This window comes from Cyclopterus lumpus, chromosome 14 (genome assembly GCF_009769545.1).
Source record: "Cyclopterus lumpus isolate fCycLum1 chromosome 14, fCycLum1.pri, whole genome shotgun sequence".
Lineage (NCBI taxonomy): Eukaryota > Metazoa > Chordata > Actinopteri > Perciformes > Cyclopteridae > Cyclopterus > Cyclopterus lumpus.
The window spans coordinates 5867615-5886591 of NC_046979.1; the positions used below are offsets into that span (position 1 = coordinate 5867615).

The 18977-nt window shown below is 42.6% G+C and overlaps 1 protein-coding gene across 1 annotated transcript in view; it reads right to left on the reverse strand.

The window, feature by feature from the left end:
- grk6 (G protein-coupled receptor kinase 6) overlaps nt 1-18172 on the reverse strand; it is a 38822-nt gene extending 20650 nt beyond the window's left edge. The window contains exons 1-2 of the mRNA XM_034549467.1: nt 17991-18172; nt 9237-9332 (exon numbers count right to left, since the gene is read on the reverse strand). Of these exons, the coding sequence (XP_034405358.1) occupies nt 9237-9332; nt 17991-18042 (148 nt within the window). The 5' untranslated portion in view covers nt 18043-18172. The remainder of the gene's footprint in view (nt 1-9236; nt 9333-17990) is intronic.
- Between the last annotated feature and the right edge of the window lie 805 nt (nt 18173-18977).

Here is an 18977-nt window from a genome sequence, read left to right on the forward strand (position 1 = left end):
GAAGTGTCCTTTATGATTTCCTTCTAGTGGAGAAGATGTGATGAAGTGTCCTTTATGATTTCCTTCTAGTGGAGAAAACATGTGATGAAGTGTCCTCTATGATTTCCTTCTAGTGGAGAAAACATTAAAGTGTCCACTGCCCCTTAGACAGCCTGGGTCGCCACTGACTTCTAATTTGTTTTCGTGTCACTTAACGGAGTGAGCTCTTACCAATGAAGCAGTGACGGATGGTAACTGATGCTCCGTTTTCTCCCACTTAGTAGTTTCTGCTCCACTTATCGCTCTTCCTTTGCGCTCTGCTACACTGCCACGTCCTCGATGTTCTCCTCTAATAATCTCTTTTCTTCCCTCTGAACATACTTCCTTCACCCTGCTGCAAAGTGAACAGAGAAGGATCAATGCAAAGTAAATGGGGAGCCGAGGGCAAAAAGAGCAATGCAGAAGACGGCTTGTGGAGAAAAAAAAGAGAGGCGAAGTCAAAGGAAAGCTGAACAGAGTGAGATATCTAGAGGTCGACAACAAGAAAACACGTCAATAAGACGAAATAATGAACTTTTCTAGTTGTTCTTGTTTTATAGTGCCTGCTTGGATTAAATCCAAACCCATTATTCTCGTTCTCAAAAACACCAGAAATGAGCGTCATCCCAGAACTGCTTAGCCAATCCCACACTGGCTTCTCGTGCGTAAAATAGAACATCCCCCAGTTCTGGGACATTTTCATTGCGGTTGTGGATCACTGGACTTTCTCAATAGCTCACGGGAGGTGCGATGTACATGAAAAGAGCTCCTGGACTGTACAGAACATGCTGTACATCATCACGCAGAGATCTTATACAAGGAGGCCTCTGTTGGGCCTCCTGCCGGCTCCAAAGGTCCGTACGCCCGAACAGTGAATTTACGATGCCACAGGTTTTAGGGTTCTCACTGCTGGTTCTGTTCAGTACTGTGTATGTACAATGTTTTCTATGTTTTCGCCGTATGATTACCATGAAATCTCACAGAGCAACTAGCATGGCTAGAAAAATGTCGTGAAGATGACAAACAGGCCACAACACGTTGACACGGTTGTAAAAAACAGGCGTGCGTACGTTGGTGTTTGGAGTTGGCCGGCTTTTTAAATATTGAATTCACATTTTCCACAGCATCAAAATGTCTAGTTGGGCTCGAGTTCTAGCGTCGTTCACGGCTGCATTATTCTTTTAACTTGTTGACTGCCACTTAGTCACGCTACTGGCTAGGTTTCTCTACCAAATACATGTGTATCTCTGGCCACTTAATAATGTATTCTACCTGCTCACTAATAGCCAAACGGATCTGTAAAGTGACTTTGTTTAGGTTTGTGGTGGTTAATGCCCATATTTTGTAAATGTTTCTAAATGTCTTTTTACCTGCAAATCACAAAAATGTAAGCCAGACAACTGGTTTCTGCTGTTCAAAAGAAAAGAAAAGTGTATTATATATCGGAGTAAACCTCTTGACATGTACCACACTCTTGTCAAGGGGGGTGTTCGGAATTGTATTAAACCGTGTGCTTCATTGGTGATCAATGCATGAATCCATGGATTGCAGATGTTGTTCATCAACAAGTTCACAAATCAAGTTCGACAAAAGAAAAAAGAAAAACAACCCGTTGCTGAACTTTTAAAGCCGGCGTGAATTGAGATCGGGTTTCTCTAATGGCTTCGGGGCATCTTCCATTTGCCGTTTTGCAGAGAGAGAAACGAGCGAGTGTGAACTCCACTCACTTCCTGCACGTGTCACTCGGAAAGCAGAACATCCACATAGACGAAAAGCAGCCAAACCGCACGGGGAGAGACGTCAACAGTCAAAGACAATCGAAAGGAAGACGATAGTAACAAACGCAAGTTTAGTTTTGAGAACGGGCGACGCAAATACCAAAACCTTCACTTGCGTCGACAGGTGTGACGACTCTCAACCCTGGCATCGCTGAAACAATGTCCTCAAAAGCCAAAATCTCAACGAGAACATGAGATTTCCCCATATTTTCCCCATATATTATTATTTTTTTTTATTCTCCCCCTACTCTGTTTCCATTTTGACTGACAAACACCAGCTGACTAATCCGATGTGCCCCTTCACACATGACTTCATACTGATTCAGGAATCACAAATGTTGTATTTGTGTGATGTGAATCCACACGGCGGAAAAACAAACAAACGTCTCTTTATTGTGAAAAAGACATTTATTGTTCTCTCTTCTCTTCCCCTTTTGTGTCTTCAACCTCTTTTGAAATGTGCGGCCTGAGTTCACCTCCAATGACACATGTAATGCATTGTAATTCATTTATCAACCTTCGGACCAATCGCTCACGTGTGTTTTCAGCAAGATTTCTGCTATAATGTTCCAAAACTTTCTTCACATTCACGCCATTTCCCACATATCTGTGTTCTCCGGGGAAGTCAAGAATAGTAATATTAAGAGGATTAAAAGTCAAAACATGTTTAAGAAAAATCAACCTACCCTATAAAACTGATACGAGCGAAAAAAACAATGTGATTTTGGCATAAATCTCACGACTGTGTGTCTTTTATTGTCCACACAAATGTAACCTGTAACCCGTTGAGCCCCCTCAGGTCAGCACTGTTGCCATTGTTTGCACTGTTTGCTGCCAGCTGCCTTTTTTTAAAATGACACTTTCAACTTAGTGTCCCAATTGGAACGTTTTAGTCAAGTGAAAAGCAAAGAAAGCGGCGTGGATATAAGTGGAGATCACCGTGATGATGCATTGCTGTGCCAGATAGAGATGTTGCCTGCACGGTGTGTATTAATATGCGAGAGAGGAGGAGATGGAAGAAGAGAAGAGAAAACAAAAAAAAAAGAGGTGAGAAGAGAAGAGACGACCTGTTTCTGACGAACAAGGAAGTTGACAGTTTCCTGAATGTCTTTCTGGAGACTTCCTCCCACTCATCTCTCTCTCTTCTGGTTTCGTAAAGCTGTCGCAAAGCTTTTCAGAACTGAATCCTCCCTGAGCTCATCTCTCTGTCCATCTCATCAATTGTCCTATTTCCATTTCTCACACTTTTGCCCTTCCTTCACGCGTATTGGTGTTTCACGTCCTCCTCTAATAAGCTTTTCACAACACTTTGCAAGCGGCCACGCTGAACTTCCTGTCTCGGCGCGTCGGGACAAGAGCTCACGCACATCGACGCAAGTTTTGCAAAGCACCTCTGAGGAAAGGAGCCGCTCTGTTGTGAAGAAGAAGAAGAAGAAGAAAAAAAAGCATCTGCTGCTGATCAAGTGAGCGATGCGCTGCTCCAACCAAGCTTTCTTTAATACACAGGCTATTTAAGCATCAGCAGTTTGGCCAAAGAATCGTTCAATAAGGAATCAAAACGTAAATGTCTCTTTTCACAGTGACGTTTTTACAGTGCAGGTTTATTTTTTCTTTCGGTTTGCTGTTGCACGACTGTGATATTTTGAATACGTGTTGGAAAAGAATGAAAAGTCCACAAATCCAAGACACCTGCGTGACTGCATTTAAACAGTTAAATCAAGCTTCTTTTTTTTTTCCCATCTTGCTCGCTCTTGTCCTCAATAGATTTCTCTCTTTTTCTTTTAGACTGTTTTGTAAGTTGGCTGCGTAACTTTGTTTTAATGCTGATAACATCACAAGTCTTAACAATGTTTCAAGGTCATCGACATGTACATTGTGAGCCCCCTTCACGCTACACACAAACATATAGTGATGTTAAAATTGGAATATGATCAAATGAAATGACGTAAAACAATATATACAACTACTTATATACAAATCCTAATATACGTTGGAGAGATTTTGATTCATAGTGGGATTGAGGATAGTGCAAAAGGGTGATTCCGGTCCTTTCTCACAGCCTGAATGAGGCCGAACACATGTGGCAGCAGTCTGGAAGTTCAGACTTCAAGGGCCAGATCCGGCCGGGGAGACAATTTCATAAAGCCCCTCATATGTTTATGATCTCGCAATGCTACAAAATTTGAGTCCAAAAATATTTTAGGTCAGATTTATTCCCCAATATTTGCATGATGCGCCAACGCAAACATTTTACTTGTTATGCAGAAATTGCCCTTTTCAGAGGGGTTACATAACGACACAGTTTTACTGAAAAGTCTTGATGCATTATTACAACGTCAGCAGCATTTCAACTACTTAAAAATGCAGCTGGGTAAAAGTTTAACTGCTAACGACACGTTAAATGATGGATGGTAATTGAACTTCAATAACCTGTCATCACAAACTATAACTGTCAAATAAATGTAGTGGGGAGAAATAAGCCTCATGTTAAACGTGCATCCTCTGGGGAGCATGAATGTCTGAGTCAAATTCCATCTGAAACCATCCAAGTATGAATACCACAAAATCATTAGTAAGGACAGTACACGTGTGCTTTTAGGCAAAAAAAATACAAAATAAAGAATACGACCAGATTTTAAATGAAAGAATAATTTTTGTCATTTCTTTCCTGCAGAGTAAAAGTGCACTTACTTCACGGGACCAGTAACAAACACCTAGTGTCCATGAGTTCATGCTTGTGGCTCCCTGCACCTCAGGGCAGTATATGTTTTATTATAGGTTATAATTATTATTATTATCAGCTAAGTCTCAATGCTGCTTCTTATGTGCGGGGGACAGTGCCTCCAAACACAAGCACGTCGTCAATGGATGGGAACTCGGCTAACGGTAATATTTCACATCACACCGACATCACATGTAAACACGCGGGGGCCGAAAGATATGATATAAATATCCAATAGCGATTTCTCTGATTTTTGCATTCATGTTGTGATTGTATCTAGATATGTAACTATATTTGTGGTCTACAGGCAAACAAAGCCAAAACCAAAAGTACCCTAAAGTGTGTGTGCGGACGAGTTGTTCGCAAACAAAAGAGGGTGTTGTGTAGCTCACAAGATTATCACAGAACTGTTATAGGCGCTCCGGGCCAGAGACTAGTTCTTGGTACGAAAGAAAGAACAAGAAAGGAAAAGAAGCAGACTTGTTTTATAAATATCTTTCAGAGACATCCTGACACTCACATCACATGTATTGTGGTCCACTCTGCAGCTCACAGACCCTCCACTGGTCCTCAGCATCGGAGGCCAGTTGGGGGAGTCGCCCTTCAGCCTCTCAGCCACCTCAACCAAAGCCACAGCATAATTTGCTCAACACGATCCCTCACTGGCTTCCCACAACACTTTACAGTTCTGATGCTTTCTGTCCTGTGTCTCGCTCCGAAGCTTCTTTTCCACGTCCTGGCGGTGGTGAGATTATAATCAAAGGTTGCAATAAAACAAGACTACAGTAGACATTGTTTTCATGCGGTCATTTGACTAGTTCAAAAAGAAAATGGCGATTTGTAATTAGTTGTTATGGTGACAACACACATCGATGGGGCTGAAGTGTGGATTGAAGTTTTCCGGGAAGAGAGTGGATGCAGATCTTAAAAAAAGAAGAAAAAAGAAAAAGAAAAAGGATGCCTGGCTAGTTCGCGAGCTAGCTTGCTAATTCCATTCGTACTTCTTTCTTAATTCTAAATTGAAATGCATCAATCTGGTGCACTTTGAGAGCAAATTAGGAACGTTGCATTCTTGTTAACAATGTATTTGTTCTATCAGTGCTAGAAATTAAATGAATTAAGTACATTTTAACTACTCAAGTACTTTACTTGAGTAAATGTGCCCGGGGCGGGCCCGCCAGACAGCCCATCCATTTAGAAGCATAAAAAATAAATGTGGTTCATTATTAAACTGTGGAAGGACTAAATAGACGGTGGAAGGTTGCCACAGTCTAGGTAATTAATGGGAAACAATGCAGAGCAAAGAAGAAACTAATTGTTGTTTTTATGCCATCGAAAACTATAACAAAATAAATGAAGATATTATTGAGAGTTGTGAATAGGATCTCCTTTTCTTCAAGCTTGAAAAATGTCTTAAATTGATTTATCAAAATAGGTGCATATTGTTCAACTATATGTTTCAGCTCAATTTTATGTGGCATGAATTGTTTTTTAACCCATATCCTCCCAAACGTATCATTATTTGGGGCCTTTGCTCAGTATATCACATGAATACTATCCATTCATCACAAGAACTAAGCTGCTTGTTAAACATTCACTGTTCCAGGCTTTCCGCCGTGTTGATTTGGTGTTTCCATCCAATTCAGTCAAGCAAAAGGGCTCCATTGACAGGGGCATGAACAGTCCACCAACATAAAGTTTAAAGTTGTGCACATGAGGCATGAGGGTGGGACAATTCCCTCATTATTACAGGACCAAACCGAGGATACGGATAAGCAACTCCTTTGAACTCAGAGTTAAGAAGGACGTTTGTGCTGCTCAACCCAAATAGTTGTTTACAGTATTTAATGACTTAAAACTAAATGATATGTTGATACCATATGAGACAACATTTTCTAGAGACCTTCATTTTACAGTGCCGAGTAGGCGGTGGTATTATTTGGTAGACACAGTGGTCTGTGTATATCATCCCCTGCCCCCTCAAAAGTCCTGATTTTACAATCTTATTTTTAATATAATTTTTCCTTCTTTCTGGTTCACTCCTTTTTAAGTCTGTGTTCTTCTGCCTGGTCTGGTATCAGTAACTGGGCTCTGTCTCGAACCCGTCACCTGTTAAAATGAAAGTACGCTGGTGAAAGGTGAAAGGTACCACTTGAGCAAAAATATGGTTGTTGTTGTTTTTATCTCTCCTGCAGGCTGTAATCAGAGTTCTCGTGCGCATGACTTTTCTGAACCAGATCAGTGATCTGCTGCTGGTATGAAAGGAGTCAAGTTTTGGAAGATTGTAAGCCTGGAATTTAGCTTTATCTGATGATTCTGAGGATCCTGACACTATATTTAGGCAAAACGGAAATTGAGGGGGGGGGGGGGGGAAGTGAACGCAAAAACAACAACAAAACAGAAGTTACAACAACGCATGCTTGTAAGCAATGTGCTGGACAGGAAGCCTCGCGGTTACAAAAAGACAACACTCATCCGTCTCGATCAGTTGAAGACAAAGGAAGCACAGTCAATACAACTGAAACGCAGTAAGAACACCAACTGGCTTTAAAATGTAACAATACATTGATGGATAAATTTTTTTCTTTTAAAGGTGCAATGTGTAAGATATAGTTTGAAACATTCAAAAGATGAAAATATGAAGAGTTTACTTAGCGTCCACTCTGGACAAGACGTAAAGCTTTTCAATCACGTTGAAGGTACGTGTGCGTTTTGATCGTTATTGGATTGAATCCACAGTGGCAGAAAGGAGAAAAACTACTCATGTAGATTGTACGAACCCAGCAACCCTAACTACTTGCACCTTTTTTTAAAGTTGAGAACTTACTTAGATCCTGGAGCGCCTCGGTAGGCGAGGGGTTAAAGCGCATACCGTATAACCTCATTGTCCTTGGCTTGTTTTCAGCCTTGGTAACTTTGTCGGCATGTCATATTCCTAAAATTGCCCAAAAGAGATTATCATGATAAAACTTATAGTTAGATCCCGAGGATGTGCACGTTTTTATTTTTTTTTATTTATTTTTTTTTACTGCCTGTGTTTCCCCTTTAGGTGTTCGGCTTTATTCTGCTTTTACATGAAAGTTCTAATTTGTTAGTAATTTATTTTGACAAATGACCTGCAGCTCCAGAAAGGCTTTAATTTAAGACCTTCTTGTTGTCAACTCTACAGACGTTCTTTTTTATGTATTTGTCAGGAATGTTGGTGGTGGTGGTGTTTCCAGAGCTGCTGTAAGGAAGGCCATCCTTATTTTCCATATGTAATCTGTTACATCTGGATAGCTTGACATTTTGGAAAAGAGTTTTATCTGTTTAAATGAGCGGATCGATACCACTTTAATGTCAGCACGCTGATTGTGAAGCTAGAGCCAGTCGAGTGTGTGAGAGCGTACCATCCATTCTTCCTCTGTTTCTTTTTATAAGTAACCTGAGGTTTTTGTTGCTGAGAGAATGGATGTCGAGCGTATGGATGAATGGATGTCTATTTTTGTCAAATATAATTAGGCCACCACTGCTACACAAAGGAAATGAAAAATCAACATCGATCATATAAACTCGGCGCAACGCAACACATTGATAAATACTGAAATATTACCGTGCGATTAGCTCATGTTTCAGTATATCTGCGTATCCAATTTGTAACCAAAAATAGCCAACTAATCTGACTTCAGTGTTGAGTACACTGTGTGTTGTGTGCTTGATTTGTTTTCTGAAGCGTTTAGAGCTTCAGGGGCCACCACACTGCGACTCAAATCATGACCTTTGCTGCTGATGTGCTCTTGAAACTGCAGAAAGGGCTTTACATATAGAGCCTGTGAAGTAAATCAGAGTAAATTGTACATTTGTATACCAGCCAGGAGGTCTTGATGGGATTTTTCCCCCGCACAAAGAAGAAGGGAAAATCTAACTTTAAAATATAATTTGCATGTCGTCCCTTTAACCCCGTGCAGCTCAGATTTCCTCAGTGGATTTGTTCCTGCTCTCTCCATAAAGTTGCACAACACTGTCATGCGTTCAAGTGAACTTTAGCTTTTAATGCAATAACAGAACAGGGTGGGAACCATAGTGTACGGCTGCATCGTGTTTTGGGCTAAATTGTGGCCACATTTCCGCGGGGATAGTCGGCGGTGTCTTTTTTTTTAATGCGAATTCCAAATTCGCATATCAAAATGTAATCTGCAATGTTCTGCAGTGGCCCCAGTTATAATTGTTTTTAGAGTGTACTCACGTAGCATATCATATGACCAGTGTTGGGACTAACGCGTTACAGTAACTTCGTTACCTTTGGCAGAAACTAGCACTGTAACGCGATACTCTTTTCACTAAGTAGCTGAATTATCCGAAAGGCCCGGTGCTTCGGCGCAGTTTGTGTAGCCAATAGATGATGTCACACACAGAGGTCGTATCGGATTGAAAAAAAACACAGAAAATATCCATTCATACAAACAAAAACATTGGCACCGAAATGTTTCATATTTTATCGCAAAGGGACCGTCACATGGATCTCTGAGGGTCTTTGCACCGTGACAATATGGAGGTCTGGTTATTTCCACCTGAGAATGGTTTAAAACCTGAGGGCCCGTTTGAGACGGAGCAACAACCAAGTTGCCACGGATACAACCGGTTTGAATTAAAAGGCGTCAGACTCACTCGACCAATAAGAGACCACGAAAGGTAGGAGCGATTCCCTGTGAGAATGTGGAAAGACGGCGTTTTCTTACCTGTGGTTTGTCGCAGCTCTTCACACAAACTTATGTGGGGAAACTGCAGCAGCTGCTTCCATTTCTTGCTTTTTCCTTTTCTGTTCCCACCGCCTCCTGAAAAACCAAAAAGGTTTGGTTTAAAACTCAAGTCCAAGCAGGATATTTGCTTTTGGTGACCAAAAATTAAAATTTTTAAAAAGCACTCTGAAAAAGTGCGTAAAAGACTTTGACAGACACAGGTTTGATTTCCAACGCGTCAATATACGCCATTATGTCTTATTTCCTAGCATCACACCATGGATGTATAGAGAGAACTGGATACAGCCTTTTAAATTGGGACCCTGTTCATTCCTATGAAAATCGCTCAGCGGCGCCTGAGGCTATAAAATTACCTGGATCTTCTGCATTCCCAATGGGGGCCCAACGGTGTGTTTCCTTTAACCCCGCCTCCCTGCTCTGCCTCGACTCGCACACTTGAGGGATATTTAAGACTTACAGATGTAAGTCAATGGGTTAAGGCCCCAAAAAAGTCTTCTTGGGCCCAATGACATCGCGTGAGAAAACCCGGAAATTGCAATTCCACGGTTTGGCCACTGCGAATATTTTGGCTCCTGATCCACACTTGTCAACTCCTCATAAAAGAAGCCATTTTGTTGCAATGAACTCCCTGGATAACCACAAAACCAGCTGCTGTACCTTGTAGGAGGAGGGTCCAGTGCGTGCATTTTAGTGTTAGTTCTTTTTATTTATAAGCGTGTATGAAAAGCATCATGGGGACAGCAACCTGTTCACACAGTCACATTGTGAGTGACTTAAATCCAATCTGGGGATAACCTCCCACAGGGTTAGTCATTTGATTTGGGGGTTACGGTTTAGAGTTAGGTCTTTGGAAAGTCAAAGAAAAGAAAGTCAACAAAATGTCCTCGCACAAGTAGAACATGTCTGTGTGTTTTGGATGGGGAGAAGCTACGCACGGTTTCTTTAGAAACTGCAGCGGTACGAAACACAAAGAGTCAACGTCACTCGCATTGCAATCCCCACAAAGCAGAGAGAAAACCCACAGGAAGTTCCTGTCCTCTCAGGAGCTTTTCAGAAGCTGGTTCTGCCTGCGATACAAAGCCGAGGGTTCATTCAGCACACCGCAGTTGACAAGAGGCCACGCGGTGCTCACCAGCCTGGATTAAGATCTCGAGATCCTGCAAACTGATTTTCATCTCGTGAAATTTATTTTTAAAAACTTGACGTGACAATCCTGTAATCACTGGAGTCAAGCAAAAAAAAAAATGCTGAACATCCTCTGTTTGTTTCTCTAATTTGAAGCTTTTTCTCTTTTTTTCTTCATTGTGAACTGAACCTCTTCTCAATTTTGGCCAGTTTGTCTGACAAAACAAGACATTGTAAAACACTTGGCTTTAACTCTAAGAATGATAGATTTCATTTAAATCTCAGTTTCATTGATTGACACCTGGTATATTTAAGATATCAATTAAATGCTTAGTCTATAACATTGTTTTGAGAAAATAGAGAAAAATGCTAATCACAACATCTATAAATGTCTTGTGTTGTCAGAGCAACAGTCCAAAACCCAGCAAACTCCTCATTCCCCGATTTCAGGGCTCTGAAACGTCACGGTTTCACTATTTTTATCAACACAGAGCTCCCATCATCTGGGTCTCAGCAGCTGAGGTCAGAGGTCACCATTTAAGAGAGATTTTAAGGGAGTACATGTGACAGTGGGAAACAAAAGTGGGGTTATAAAAAGTGAGGGGGGGGGGGGGGGGAGAAGGGGCATGTCCTTCCCCACTCCAGTGGGAATGACGCCCTCGCTCTCTGTCAACCTCTTGCTGCCGGTCCTTCAGACCTCGTCCAAGGGCGACACCGGCATTTGACAAATGAAGTTTGGCTACGCGATGACATTTCCGGGATGGAGGGACGGGAGGGGGGGGGGAGGGGGGGCTGATTGCCCCTGTGCAGTCCACCAGGATCAAACACAGAGTCCCAGTATATACACCGACAACAGAGCGATATTGTGAATACAGCCGCCGCCTCCCTGTTTGTTCTCAAAGCCACGCTTCAGGATTTGCTATTCAAATGCTGCCGAGGCAGCTGCGACTGAGAAATGAAGCGTCACAGTTCCAACGCAAACGAGATGTTTTTGTTTGCGCTCGGGGACACAAATAGGATAACATCAGCCGCCGGATTGGCACCGAGCTGATTGATTAATGATGTCCGTTGTGTGCATTAGTGGACATGTAAATCAAGACAGACCAGTCAGTGAGACAGGAAGGCAGTGAAACACAGATTCTCCCTACGATATGATAAACGTGCTACTAAAGCACATGGTGTGTGTATGTGTGATATTGAGTACTGACAATGGGTGAATGTATGGTCTGCAGCACGTCATAAATAAGTTTTTATTTTTATTTTTTAAACGAGCCTAAAGTGATGAGCTCAAACAGTCCAAAACCCACATTTTACTGTAATGTATGGCTGGTACATATGTCAAAATGAAACATCGTGGAAGCCAGATCCATCACGTGTTTTGGACTTTTGATTGAAAATGAACATACGACTCATCGATAGCGTTATATTCATTAATTAATCTAAAGAGTTGCATATACAGTGTCTGTCATTCCACTAATTGATGAATCGACTAATCGTTGCAGCTCTAGTTGAATGCATTTTTTATTTTATTTTTTCTCCTCCTAAAACATTAGAAAAGCTGTGTTTTTTTAACTTTCATTTGGACTTCGTCTGCGCTGTAAAAGCTTGGCATTTCACCAGGACGGGCCCGGACCTTTTGCAGGATGCAGCAGCTCACGCTTTCGGCCTTCAGCCGGCACTCTGAGTGCACGCTCATGTGTTACGAAATCTAAAAAGGTCATTACGATTGATTTTTTTAAAATTATTATCTAGAATGGAAATAGTGACAGCCCTACAGGGGAAGTGTTGACCGTTTAGCGACTTTCTCTATAGATTTGGCAACTTTCAAGACCGCTTGAGCAACTTGAGATGGAAACATAACTAGAAGGTTGTTGTGCAAACCTTTTTAAAAGGGACGGTTCACCCCAACATCAATAAAATATTTTCCTCTTCCCCGTCGTGCTCTTTCTAGAAATCATGACCCCATTACCGAGAGTAAAAAAACGTATTTATGATGTGCTGCAGACCATGTGTTAACTTCAACCACTTGGCATTAAAGTAAGAAATATGGCCTGGGCGGCTCAGTGGTCTGACATCTGCGCCGTGTAAATGTGTGAGCCCAGTCGGGGGGGGGAGATCTGTCACATGTCCGTCTCCACTTTGAAGTCCTCAGGAAGCAGAAAATTCAATGTTCTATGAATAGTATTTTTCTTTCCTGACGCATCAGCTGATTGTTAAATGTTAAAAGAGCGAAAACAAAAAAGGCAGCAAACTTATGATGATTTGAATGGTGTTCCCTTACTGATGGATCGATTGGTCATGAACGATTACTCTTTAAAATGTCAAAACTAGGGTGGGAAAAATTATTTTTAGAGCCAATGGTGAAGTTTTCAAACGTCTGACCAACAGAGAACTCCAAGAATACTATTTAGCTTTTGGGTAATACAATTATAACGTTACAGAAGATGGCTAGGAGTAAAGAAAGGTATCAAACAGCAGTTGTGCTGAATGAAATGTGTCGAGAGGATCAAAAACAAAGTCAAAGTCAAATCTTGTTTACGTGATCACATTCCTGATCGACATGATAGTTTTGTCATTTAAAGTGAGACGATGCAACTTTCAAAATAAGAAATAACACATTCTTCCTCTTAAAAATTGAAGGATTCGTTCACGGCAGAGCCCCATTCAATGCAACACACTCACTGAGTCGGATGTTGCGTCAGCATTAGCATTTAAAAAAAAAAAAAAACTATAAATGAAGTGCGGGATTACTTGCTTCATGACTTTCTTGTCTTTAAATCAGCAGGTTCACGCCGCTGCTTGTCCTCCCTGAGCTCTCGTCAACTTTCCCAAAAATGAATGAATCTACGGAACGGCGTAAGGAGGCAGTCATGCGCCATCTGCATCAATCACAACAAAGTCGGCAGTTAATACGTTCGCTCCGACAAACAGAATTAGGCGAGAAGGAAAGATCCTCGTTCCTTTGACGGCTGCCTCGTTATGTCCATGATGACATGATGGAAACAAACGGGGGGGGGGGGGGGAAGAACCACGTCGGGAGAAGATTACAAACTAATGGGTTTGGTATTTATAGGTCTACACTTCTTCTTCTTTTTTCTTCCCGTCATGACGTCTGCCACATTCCCTTAAATGTACCTGACTTACAGTACAAACTTATTTTTCTACAAAGGTGACAGAGGTCAGATGAAGTGTCCCCAAATGAATGATCTTAGAACATGAATAGGAATGTCTTGTGGTACACATAATACACTAATAGCACTTAAAATGTTAGAACATTTAAGGTTAGAGATCTTACATCCATCCATCCATCCATTTTCAATACCGCTTATCCTCATTAGGGTCGCGGGGCGCTGGAGCCTATCCCAGCTGACATAGGGCGAAGGCAGGGGACACCCTGGACAGGCCGCCAGTCCATCGAGGGCACATGTAGGGACATACAACCATTCACTCTCACATTCACACCTATGGGCAATTTAGAGATCAATTAACCTGCAGCATGTCTTTGGACTGTGGGAGGAAGCCGGAGAGCCCGGAGAGAACCCACGCTGCCACGGGGAGAACATGCAAACTCCACACAGAAGGACCGCTCCGACCGGGAATTGAACCCGCTGCCCTCTTGCTGTGAGGCGACAGTGCTAGCCACTACACCACCGTGCAGCCAGAGATCTTACACTCTATGATAAATATTGTATTAAAATATTTAGTAGGTGCTATTTATTTTTGACTGATTGTCAGTTTTTTATGGGCTGCACGGTGGTGTAGTGGCTAGCACTGTCGCCTCACAGCAAGAGGGCTGCGGGTTCGATTCCCGGTCGGAGCGGTCCTTCTGTGTGGAGTTTGCATGTTCTCCCCGTGGCAGCGTGGGTTCTCTCCGGGCTCTCCGGCTTCCTCCCACAGTCCAAAGACATGCTGCAGGTTAATTGATCTCTAAATGTCCCATAGGTGTGAATGTGAGAGTGAATGGTTGTATGTCCCTACATGTGCCCTCGATGGACTGGCGGCCTGTCCAGGGTGTCCCCTGCCTTCGCCCTATGTCAGCTGGGATAGGCTCCAGCGCCCCCGCGACCCTAATGAGGATAAGCGGTATTGAAAATGGATGGATGGATGGATGTCAGTTTTTTACATTTTAGATTTAAATCCTTTTCATCCAAAAAAAACTCCAGAGGAGTTTACGCTTGTTTTTTCCAAGCCCAGAGTAGGTGTACTGTAGGCGTGCTAACGTTTCTCTGCTAATGTCATAAACGCAACGTTTCAGAAACGTATATCTCCTTCAAACCAAACAATCCGTGTAACAAGTGCAACTATTACCCAACTTTTAACGAGTCAAAAGAGCCCATTGAAAGCGACTTGGATGAACATTTCAACGCGTTGATCAGCTCTCTCTCTCTTCTGGATTTGGGCAGCTCGACCGTCAAGAGGACAGTTTTTCTTCTTCTTTATCAAGTTTAGTGAGGAAATCGAACTGAACCCATGAAAGTGGAGTCGACCAATAACAAGAAACTGCGTCCGGTTCGAACATTTCTCCGCACACAGGAAGTGACACACAAGTCGAGTCTGAGATGACGATTCCTGAACAGCAGAGTGAGCAAAGGTGGATTCTCCTGAATGACACCTGTCGCCTCTCCGGTCGACGTGTCCTCGGTCAAACTATAGGGTGCAACACGGCCAGCTTTTTGGTCATTTCAGCTCCGTTTCCTCTCTTCCTGCCATTTGCAGCCGTAAATAGGAAGTTGCCTCATGTCGCATGCTTTTAAAGGAAAACTCCACCCTAAAACTTTAACAACATCCCAAAACGCCTTTGTTCAAATTCTATAGGCCCATTTTCTTCTTTTTGTTGCAGACTTCCTTTTCTTCCTTTCACCAATAACTGTGAGAGGTGTATATGTAGCTACGTTTATTTATAGGGGTGCGTGGGGGGGTCAGGCCTTTAGATCCAAAAAGCAAGGGCTTCTTTTTTTTCAAACTAAAGCTTGCTAACAAAAAAATGATCAATGTGAGAGCGAGAAATCCACCAAAGAAGAGACAGAAAGGTCGTTGTCTTGTGACGAAGTACATTCAGAGGATGGTACAACTCCAAGGATGACTGAAATTAGCTGGCCCTGTGTAGCATTGCATTTTCATTAGGTTCTCGGACTCACAGGAGTCGAGATATTATGTTAAATATAAATGCCAGATATATCAATCGGATGAGAATCCAGAGAACAAGCAATTGAACTGGACTTTTCTTCAAGTCTTTCAGAAAAATCTATTACAGGAGCGCTCCAATTTAATTAATTCTACATAAAGGGTCAAATTCATGGACCATTTGGGAACTGAATGTACTTGTCCGGACACTGAACGACATTTATTTGATTGTTTTAAGTCTGTCGGTTCTCTTTATGTGAATGTTTCTATGTTTTCATGTAGTACTTGTGTAGTTTTTGTGTAGTTTTTTAAGTCTTTGAGGCCGCCATCTTGGCCAGGACCCCCCGCCCTTCCCTCGGAAATGAGTCCCAAAGTCTCGATGGGATTCTCCTGGATAAATAAAGGTTACGTTTACTGGAGTATTTCCGTTACTAGTTACTTAGCAATTTTAGAATTGTATTACAAAAATGTAAATCAACTTCTACAGATGATACATTATTGTAGGTTAAACAGTACAGAACTTAATTCAAATCATATTAATGAATCACTCACTTATCATAACCCAGTAATATGTTATATCCCATAAAAAACTTTGACTTTTGTTACTTTCAGTAAAGTTGGACGCCAACACGTTTGTGCTCTTTTACTTGAAACAAAGTATTTTTTACGCTGTATTATTGCTACGTTTATTTTAGTAAAAGATGCCAATACTTCTTCCACCACTGGATTCTACAATTTCAATAATAAAACGTAAACCTTGTCTTCCATTACACCAAGGCTGCTTCTTAAATGCCCAATTATTTTTAAACCAAACAAGATAACACGTCGATGACAGACAGAAATCTGTTATTTTTGTAACTTTTGAAAGGTGTAAAGTTGGTGGCGTGCCCTTTTTTCAATACAGCACATTGCATAAGTCTAAAAATACAGGACAGTATTTTAATTAAATGTAATCGCCTCATAGTCTGAAGACTTCTGGTTGACTGTGTTTACACATCTGGCTGCATAATTCTCTGCAATGCACTGGCATGTTGTTTAGCTTCCTTGCAAGTTGCATATCTTTGCATACTAGCACGTGTGTCTATTTATACCTGAATTTAACAAGGCCTCGTCAGTCTTTACATTTGCCTGTGAGGCAAAACAGTTCTGATCATATAACACTTAAAAAATAAAATAAAACATCTTGTCTCGGGTCATGAGAATTAAGAGGTGGGTGCCAACACAGAGGCTTGACTCCTGGTCCTCTACGAGCACAACAGATCAACTGAACTGAGCAGATAAGCTCGCAGTGAGGGATCATGGCACTCATATTCTCATGTCTCTCTGCAGATGGCATCGGGATTATGTTGACAACGCGTCGCTGCCGGCAACCTTCGTCTCCTGTTTGGAATAGAATAAACATGATAACAATGGGCTCGGATGATGTTTTCATTGTTCACGAGGAGATGTCGGTTTAAAGCGTACACTCAAGATTGTCATCATGGACACGAAGCCATTGGAACAAACTGTATTTGTATTATTTATTTATTTCTTATGTAATAATTGACATTTAACTGACCTATAAACCTGCGGTGGCTTATAGCCTACAGGTTTCAAAACACAACTTTCATAATCGAATAAATGCAGTTTTTTTAACAGGAGGGGCTGAACATGCAATGGCGTGTGCCCAAAGCACGCACGCACGCACACACACACAAACACACACACACACACACTCCTGTAGAAGCACATCTGCTTTGCCTCCACATCCTGTTTCGCAAACGACGGGACGATGCTGCAACATCAAGAAGGGAAGCCCGGTGTGTCGCTGCAGTCTCGTGTTCACAGTTTCAACCCATTCCGGACCCCCTCGCCCTTCGGGTTGCACGTACACGAGCACGAGCACGAGCCACGCCAAACCCTATGGAAGAATCCGTGCGATTTAACGCGCCGCTTCAATTACAGTTACACAAAACGTGTTTTCACAAGTCCCTCGGACGCACTCTTAAAAATCGGCACACGGTAATAAACATTGCTTAATTTCAGTCGCTATTAAACTACGTGTTGCTAGCTTGGCATCCCCGCTGTCTACTTTAACCATGAAGGTGGTTGGTGATGAGCAACGTCCGCCATAAAAAAATGAAAAAAAAAGAAAGAAAAGAAGACGTTGTGTTACCATTCATTTTACTATTTTACTTTCAATAGTTAGTCTTCAGATAGGCCAAAACTCGCGTGTACGTTCACGGACACACCGGGAAAAAAACTTTAAATAAGCCCAAATGTAATATGGAGTTCGGCGCGCGAGAGAATCGGCGCGTGAGACATCCTGTCCGCGCGGAGCCCGCATCATCAAACGTATGGGACCGCCGGCTTCGAGGAAGTGCAATAGCGGTTTGTAAAAAGCAGTTTGTCTCGGGCACCCCGACTGCCGTTGCACCGCTGCTGCTGTCGCCGGTAAGGTGACGTTACCGGGGGGAGCTGTCAATCTCCCGTCTCCATCCTTACCTTCCCGTGCTTTCAGCAGCACCGTGTTGGCCACGATATTCTCCAGCTCCATGTCGATGCTCGCCCCGGGTCCGGACCTTTGAATCCGCCCTCACTCCACCGGGCAATGTTGATGCTGTCTGGGGTTAACAGCAGCGGCGGCGGCGGCGGCTGACGGAGCTCCTGGTCCCCCCCCCCCCTCCCCTCCCCACACCCCTCCCCACACCCCACCCCCCCCCCCCTGCCGGCTTCAATCTCAGTTTATCCTCCCTCAACACCGTCCACCACCTCCTCCCACCGCCCAGCCAAAGGAGGGTAAATCAAACCCTCCGGTTCCGCGGTCGCACAGTTCTTCTGTCCGGTAACGAACCGACCCTCCTCACCTCTTTCTCCTCCCTCCGTCTCCCCGCCCCGAAGCTGCTGTCAGAGAAGAGGAAAAACGAGCAGACTTCTCACTCTGTTTGATTTTTAAAAAAAGAAGAAAACAAGTTGACACAGATAACAGACAGACGTCTCACTCTGATTAATATTTACCGCCTCGTTTTAACGCTAACTCGACACTGTTTTTCCGCCCTAGTACTGAAGTGCATTTACAGTGTGCAGTTCGCATCATACGTCATACAGGGTTGAATCCACGTGACTTCCATGTTTGTTTGATTTACTACTTGTTTGATCAAGTGCTAATGACCAGCCAATAAAACAACAATATTGTAATAAAAACACGATGAATGGAATTCCTCCAGCAACAAAAAAAGGCATTCCCGGAATATATCAATTCAAAAAGTGATACACTGTTACACATCCAGAAATCAATAAGTTACTGGCTCCAGAGCTGCTGCTCTCTGTGGGTCATTCCAGTCTGCAAACACTGATCAATGAAAGCTCATTGGTGCATTAAAAGGTGCATTAAGAGATGCTCACTGTTGGTGTGGAATGACAACAGCAGCTCACATCAGGTAGATAGATGGGTGATTGAGTTTGTCACTGCGTGATTGCATCTACGGGATC